The sequence below is a fragment of the Charadrius vociferus genome, unplaced genomic scaffold (genome assembly GCF_000708025.1).
Source record: "Charadrius vociferus isolate BGI_N301 unplaced genomic scaffold, ASM70802v2 scaffold259, whole genome shotgun sequence".
In the NCBI taxonomy this organism is placed as follows: Eukaryota; Metazoa; Chordata; class Aves; order Charadriiformes; family Charadriidae; genus Charadrius; species Charadrius vociferus.
Genome location: NW_009661368.1, coordinates 806,026 through 814,582, shown reverse-complemented (window position 1 = coordinate 814,582; position 8,557 = coordinate 806,026). Strand labels below are relative to the sequence as shown.

The following is an 8,557-nucleotide window of genomic DNA, read 5'->3' as shown; positions in this document are numbered from 1 at the left end:
GCCCTATCAAACTTACTTTATCCTCATAGGTATATGCATTCTTGAGGATAAGTTCCTTAGCCTTTGCTCCTGCAATAACCCACCCCCCTTGATTCTTAGTGGATTTTACTTAGGAGAAATTCTCTTAGGCGTGGAAGCTTGCTGGAAGGCACAGAAACATTAATGGATACTACTGGTCCAGCAAAACAGCCTGTACTCTTGCTGCAAAGAGCACTACTTGCCTCAGTGAAAGCACCCTCCCCACCCAGCGTCAGCCCCACGCCAGGGAACACTGCAGGAGATGCATTTGCAGAGAGTTCAGGTCAACACCAGACTAATTCTGTGGAAGTATATCTTACATGAAATAGTGTGCTCTAGAGTCAATATATTTTTGACGTCCTTAAAACCACTTCTTAGGGAGACACAATTCACTATGAATCAAATAACTCGGAGCTGGTAAGTGGAAATTATATTCCATTGTACTTTTTCAATCCATCTGTTGATACTCATTTTCCTCATACAAAACTGTTTACACACAGCTCTATTGCTTTTTACAATCTTTTTCAGGCTGATCAGTTCTCAGTTTTTGTTATACTAAAACCATCCTATAATGCAGATGACATTACTTTTTTTCAGCCTGGTATCCTTTTTCAAAATAAACAATTAGAACCGCACACTACTAAATGCATTGCTGAACCACGGTTTTATACTGGTTTGCCATTGTATTGTTTAATCTTGCAGTCTGTCTGCAATCCTTCAGATTTTGCTCCTTATTTTTTCATATCTAATCTATTCAAAACTAGAAAACTTGCTCTGACAACAATTCACACATTAAAGAGCTTTGAGTCAGTAACTTGGAAATCTCTCCCAGTTTCTGAGCTTTATGCATTTGGATAGAAGTTCTGAAGTTAGAAAAATACTACACCTGAATTTTAATAGAGGCAAGATGAATTTTTAAATCTCACACCATTTCAAGAATACCATACCAATTCCAACATTCCTTGAAGAAAGAGGTGAGCCGCCAGGTTCTGTGCAAAGTAAAGAACTTTCTTCCAGCTACAAGACATTCAGACTCAAGCACACAGGTGTTCTTTCAGCTGCATACCAATACTAAGATACTGTAGTGCTGTTCTGTCTTTTTGTCACCTTCTCATAGCTACACAGGCAAGTATGAAAAATACTGAACTACACAAACAAAACTAGTCATGCATATATGAAGGAAGGTATAGAACAGAAGTCATACGATTGGCCCCGAGATCAGCAGTCACAAAAGCCCTACACAAAAGCACTAAACAAAACTCAGGTCTTTTGTCACTAGGTAAATGTTTACAAGGGCTGCCAAGGCATTAGATATGGGAGAGAACATTTGAAGTGGAATGGGTTCAAGTTAAAACTTTAATACAGACAGTTATACCAAATACTTACAGTAACAGGGAAAACCTCCACATCACCGGCAGCACTTGACAAAGGTGAGAGAGGATGAGGGACCATCTCCCAGGCCTCGTGACCTAAACTTTACTATGAGCAGTCCTCAGGCAAGCGATACAATGCAAGATTCATTAGTTGCAGTTACTGTAGGAATAAACACATCGCAGGTTAGTCAACAGGACTGAAGGACAAGTGTTTTGAACCCTTGCATACTTTCCATGTGTAGAGATTTGCTCCAGAGAAGAGAGCAGAGGAAGCAAACATTTAAGACTGCTATGAAAACAGAGCCCAGTTATCTGCCCAAGAGGGGAAAAAAAAAAAAAAGTGAATCCCACCTACTTTCACATTTGAGAATAAGATGATACATTCTTCCTCATTTTTACTTATCTGACAAAGTAACTGAGAAAAAAAACATTTTATTTCTATATCCATTTATTATTCCAGTCTGTAAAAATATAAGACTAATATACAACTACAGCTAGCTTGATTTTGTAAAATCAATCTTCATTCAGTGAGATACCAATGTACATTATACATTAAAGTTGTAAGAAAAATACTGATATTTGACATTTTAAACAAGTTCATTCATGTAAAAATCACATTGCAAGTAAAATTTAATTAGAAAATACATAATATTCACAAAAATACACATGTTAAAAGACAGCTTGTGAGAACATTGTCCTAAATTTAATTCAGTTGTGGAAAAAACATATGATTCACAGTTAGGCTTGACTTATCCAGTACCATAGCAGAACTTCAAAGCAAATGCATCTTAATTCTATTAAGAATTTGTTCTTTTTCCTATTAAGGTGCACTTAAATCTCCCAGTTGCAAGTAAGGAATGACTTGTCCCCCTCACTGTGCATGTACACAACATATAACACTAGTCAAAGGAATTTTAGTTTTCCATTCCATTTTGAAATAATTTGGATATTGATAAATTAATTTATAAAATCTGGATTGAAAATACAATTTACATATACAGGATACTTAATACACAAAGATTACATTAATAGCAGCGTAATATTGTCAATCATGCGTAGCATCCTCACTATCACTGTTGGATTTTCTTTTTTTTTTTTTTTTAGCTAAAGATAAAATCTATATAAAACAGTCAAGCCTTTAAGTATTTCCTTCCAAGGAGAAAACTGCAAAGATGTTAAAAATTTAGGAGGTAGTGAATGAAAGGCTAATAATATCAGCATATTTTAAAAAACCTTATACTGAACCCCAGTACCATTTATATATAAAATTAAGTTTAGCCACTCATAATCAACAATTGATCATCCTGAAGTAACAATTTAAAAATATTTCGTAATTAACAGTGTATGCATTATTAAGATACGGAAGAACTTTAGAAACTTTATGGTAACTGCAGCATTAAGCAATTACATGCTGTGCAGTCTGTCATTGTAACTGTAAATACACACTTTTAAAACCCCATTTTTAGGTTTATTCTTTAACGTTTTTATCAAGTCCCAAATGTTTAGTTTTGCTACGTGTTACCAGATTTCTGCAAAAGAAAACATAACATATCAAAAAGCACATTTAGATTAATCACTTTGCAGGAAAGGTCCCGAGAGATGTATTCTCATGCAATTTAGAGTAGGACCCTAGTTAATTTTCAACAAGTCCTTAATACTGGCATATATGTTCAAAATATTCATGCATCTGTTTTAAGTACAGATTAGGTAACAGAGCTTGGCAGCACACTAACCTTGGGTGTTTGTATCTAAGCAATAAGTTACCTTGCAACACGAGCATTCTCAGACTCAACCCTCCTGTGCAAGTTAATAGCTCAAAGCTATTATCCAAGCTGCAAAATACTAATGTACCACATTAGACTCAATGTATTTTCACTGAATGAAAACATTACACCTGTATTAAGTGCACTACCAGTTCATTTTCTGTATCTGTGGACCTAATTTCTCATCCAAGTGCCTTTATTCCTTTGATTATTCACAATACATTCAAGTAAACAAAAGGCACAGAAGTGCAAACTAGCATAATAAATGAAAGTCACCCTCCACTGATGATTTCATACAGGAAGGAGAGTCTTTTGATAAAGGAAAAAGACATTTTAAAGTAAACGATCTTCCTTAAACAAAGGAACTGTAGAGCAGCACTGACAGAAAACGTGTCTATTTAAAATCTACATGTTGCAGAATGAACATTTCTTTTCCTCATTTCACACTAAGTGCATGTGCTTACTTCAATTTTTAGTAATTATTAGCAAAATCAGTAAAACACTTAAATTCTTGCTCATGTTGGAAAAGATTCTAGGGCTTCTCTATATGCGTACTGAAGAAACCATAAATAAATCCGACAAAGCAGAGCTCTAACCTGTATTGCAAAGTGCCACTGTGTTTTGCCAACTCTCCATAAATCAAAAAGGGCATGAATACAGCCTTTCTCGACATCTAAGAGACTTGAACTCCAATGGTATTGAAGGCTCGAATATACTACTGCTCACGATACAGGAATTTAAATTTTGCATTTAGTAAAATTAAAAAGCAGTAAATTCTGAAGCAATTTTGTTTACATCATTACAAAAATATTAAACAAATACAGTTTTAGCCTCTGATATCCTATAAAGATTTTTACAGATGCCTTAACATTAAGCTTACAGTTAAGTCTCATGTTAGTAAAGTTCGCAGAGGTAGATGTTTCCTTAACAAAAGAAAGGGGCTAGTCTCCTTTCCCACTCATCATATCTCCCCACAGGGTAGAACATGCTGCCAAGAACACAGACTACTAGCTCTGGCAAGCACAGTACCACAGTACAGAACTGGTAGCATCCTATTTCTTTCTTAGAGGTTGAAAGAGACTGATGGATCCCTGTGAGAAGCTCCATCCACCCTTCTCCCCAACCCTATTAGTCTCCATTTCATTTTCCTGCCACAACTTAAGTTTCCAGAGAAGAGTCAGGTTGGGAACCGAGTGCCAAACTGGTAAAGCAGTAGATACGAAGAGAGGAAACTGGAAAAAGAATGCTAGAAGTCTCTCCCTGCAATTGTCCTAGTAAGTTTGCAGCTGATTACACGCATACTTATGCACTTGCAGTATCAGGACTTGTCATCAGTATTTTGTTTTACATATAGCAACTTTACAATATTCAAAACACCCAGCCAGTGGTACACAAAGATCAGCATTTACAGTTTAGTTCATTATAATGAACAATTTAATATCACATGGCTCAAGCAAGTTCTATTAAAGCTTCATTCTGATTTAAAACTTTTTTTTTTCAATCCAGGAATTTAATTTACGCTGTTCTAACATGCTTAGGTTTGAAGAACATCACTTTTTACATAATTCAGACCCACTACAACAAACCTTCCCTAGTAGAAATCTTTAGTTTCTACTAGGACTGCAACCTGAACATAGATCATTACATTGTTTCCACAGCATTGCTAACATTTAATTTCTTTGAAATTTACTGGGATTAGCAACTAAATCCAATGATATCCTTAAATATTGCAAACTAAAATGAGAACAGGTCTTTGATACGTAAGTGTTAAGACTTTCACATTTGAATTTCAAAATCATAGTCATTAAAAGTAAGCTTACCTGGCCATTAAAAACAGTAAAGGTGCATGACTAATGAGCCTGTGGTTACACATTCACTTACAAATGAACAGTCAACTTCAGAATGCCCCACCTTCAAAGCCTGACTGTTGTCAAGTTGCTGACCACTATCCTATATCCCTGTTGCTCAACTAGACCAACCAAGAACATCTCTTCCCACCCCACCTCCTGCTGAGTTTTCAGTTTCCTCATGCAGAGCCACACAAACAGCTCTACCAGCTAAACAGCAGTCCCAAACAGGATAAAGTGGCTAAAGCAGCTCCATCATACGTAAGCAGCACTTGAGATGAACATGAAACCACAGTACACTAGATAGTCAACCTCACACAATAATGGAAGTTTACTTCTACAGAACCAGTAGTATTCGGCATTAAAAAAAATAATCAAGTACCATTAAAAGAAAGCTCACAGCCATCTCTTAGCTATCCTTCATTTTCAATTCCAATTTTCTTCATCAAAATTCAGTCATTTATCAATTGTCTTCCGTCTTTGTGAAGTATTTACATGGAAGTGCAGAATTAACTGAAGTTAGTCAACTTCCATAATTTTGAACTTCTGGTATTTACTTTTTTCCCTCCTTTTAATCTAACTGCAGTGCTCGGTAGATGGAGAGGTATAACATGTATTACACATTAAGCCAAATTAAAACATGTATGGCATCCTTATTTAATACAAAGTACACCAATGTAATTTCATAGAGTTATTATAGTTCCATCTTCTTCTAATGACTTATGATCCGGATCTTGTACTTCACATTCCATGCTAATGCTGCCTGCTGAATGATTCAAGTTCATCTCACTGGAAGGAAGAAATCCATTTTGCGTTGACTCATGAAGGAGTTCAATTTGTGTCAATGATTCTAGGCTTTCGCTGGTAGGTGCAGCTTTTGGAATCTGCTGTGGCTCACCACTATCTTCAATAATAATGTCCTCTTCATCGCTTTCCTCTTCTCCTTGCAAGAAATTTGCTAAAATATTTGGCGTGCTACTTGGAAGGCTAGATTCAGTAGACTGACCGGAGCTGCCAGAAGTCCGACTGTTCCTCACGACATTATTTCTCTGATTTGCTGGTCTTACCGTAATGATCAGGTTACGGCTGTTTGCAATCATCATATCTGTAACCTGATCAAGACTTTTTCCTGAAACCTCTATTCCATTCACCTCCAGTACTTCATCGTTAACAGCCAGTAAACCTGTGCTTTGAGCCAGACCTCCAGGCACAAGCCTAGATATGAAAATCCCCGGAACTTTCTCTAATCCATGTGGTGTTACTCTGACACTAGAGCCATCTCGTATATAGAATCCAAGGGGTTTGTCAGTTCCGTATTTGTAAAGTCGTACTCTACGATGGGTTTCTGGAAGAATATCTACATCTATAATAGAAGACACTGGTCTGAAGTCTTGAGGCATGCTAATGACAATGTGTGGTTTCTTCTTGTGGTTATCCGGACGTAACACATTTGATAAGACATTTTTCTTTCTTGTCATAGTATCCGTACCAAAGGCACTGTAGTCTGCATCTTCTGTAAGACAAAGCACATTGACGATTAGATCACTTTATGTGGTCCATATCGCTTTGCTATCGTGTTTTAGGTTAGCAGAATGAAACATCTCATCTAGAATGTTTCTGGCTTGCTAAAGTAGAAACATTTCTCTCTACACATGAAACGAGCTTTAATGTTATGAGATTCAAAGTTTTTAATACTTTTGGTTTCCTACAACCAAAGGAAATACAGCACACAAAATAATTAAAGCAAGTTAGCAGCAGTAGAGACACAAAGAACTCCATTCTAGCTGCTTGAGAGAAAGGTTGGAATGGAAAGAGAGAGTACCTTCCTAGAAACATTTTAATTTTATTCTGAGTAATTCCACTTGTTAGTTTTCTCTCCTCAGGTTTCAGATCATTGGAAAAGAAAGAATGAAAAAGGGAAAGCAGCCAGTGTGCCTATTATTGCCTAGTTCCTGGAAACTAGCCAAGTGACCTGGATTCAAACTCCAGAAAGCTTATTCCATTCTGCACTCTTCCCTGCCCCCATGCAATGTAGGTAAAATGGCTGTGGAGCAGCAACAAAGAGATCTTGCACAGAAATACTTCAAGCAAAACCATTCATACGAGCAATGCTTTAACTGCCACAATTTGCTACAGAAGTATGCAAATCGCTAGGATTTTAAGTAATACAAATACTTCTAATGGAAAAGAAAATATGTTCTGCAAAAGCAATCCTGATGCCTGAAATGCCTATTTACCAAAGGAAGCTTCTATTTTTTTCTTTTTAATATGCTATAAACTCTCCAAAAACAATGAACTAAAACATATTCAGATTTGAGTTTCCTTGGATTTACACTTCTATTTTTGCAATGTTGCATAGATTTTTTTTCTGCAGTGGGTAAAAAAAAAAAACACAACAAAACAAGCAGCACTGGTTTGCACTAACCCTGGGACTCAGAGAAGCTGGGATTTCTTTGTATTATCACATTAAGATGCCATTGGTACAGCCAAGAAAGTAAAAGAATTGCTATACATTTTAATCAGTGAATTGAAATAACTATGGAAATGCTATCCTAGTGTGAAATTTCAGGAAACCTGTCAATTGCTGATGAAAAAAGTACAGTTAGAGTTGGTAAGTCAGAAGATTTTTTTTTTTTCCAGACTAAGATGAAGATATACAGACACATACCAGTTATATCTGGACTCTTCAGATGCTTTAAGCAAAACAGAGCAGGGAAAGTAGTTCCGAAGCAATAGTCTACCACTGTTCTAACATGTAATACTAACCCCTCCCATCTCCAGACATTAGGGCTGCTGAAAACAAGAGGAGGTTTTTAAGAATGATTGGTCTATTAAGGCAGCCTTGGAATTAGTATTCTAGAAGATCGGGGACAACAGGAAAAGAAACAAATTTAAATTAGCCCATCAAAACCCCAGAGGGATTTATTATAAACTCATAGCTTGTGTGTACACAGTAGTAATAAAACAGTTCATCAACATGGGTTAAAAAAAATGTGTCCTGATGATGGCATCGTTTACATTTCTTAATTTTTTTTTTTGTTTAAATCATAGAATCTAAGAATTTTCTAGGTTGGAAGAGACCTTTAAGATCACCTAGTCCAACCATAAATAATAAATAATCACACCCTAAGAGTGGCAAAGCTGTTTGCTAAAGACAGAACACCTTTTGTATTAAACTTTACAGATAACGTCGTTCAACAATTTAATTGACACAAGCAGGAATTATTTCTGAAGACAGTTAAGTCTACATGGCCATACTACACTCCGTAGTCGCTTTGTGACAATCTCAGTTACTTTTGGAGGACATTGATGCCTCTCTAGAATATTATATCCACCTTGCATAGTTAATTTTTACTTCTACTGTTTCTCAGATTTGGCCATCTTTTCACCTAGGTTTCCACAAGAGTTACTGAATGAACAAAGGCAGCACTAAGACAAATTGTTCCACATGTGTTACTTTAGCGCATGCACCCCACAGTGCTGTGCTCTCACTTCATGTGAGCAAGTGCTTATTGACAGCACCCTAGGGACTTTTCTGTCCCACTTCACCCACTGA

At 36.5% G+C, this 8,557-nt stretch overlaps 1 protein-coding gene across 1 annotated transcript in view; it reads right to left on the bottom strand.

Moving 5' to 3' along the window:
• Nucleotides 1-5,305: 5,305 nt before the first annotated feature.
• The window catches only part of PARD6B (par-6 family cell polarity regulator beta), a 10,730-nt gene continuing 7,478 nt past the window's right edge, over nt 5,306-8,557 (bottom strand). The window contains exon 3 of the mRNA XM_009893488.1: nt 5,306-6,514. Coding sequence (XP_009891790.1) covers nt 5,685-6,514 — 830 coding nt within the window. The 3' untranslated portion in view covers nt 5,306-5,684. The remainder of the gene's footprint in view (nt 6,515-8,557) is intronic.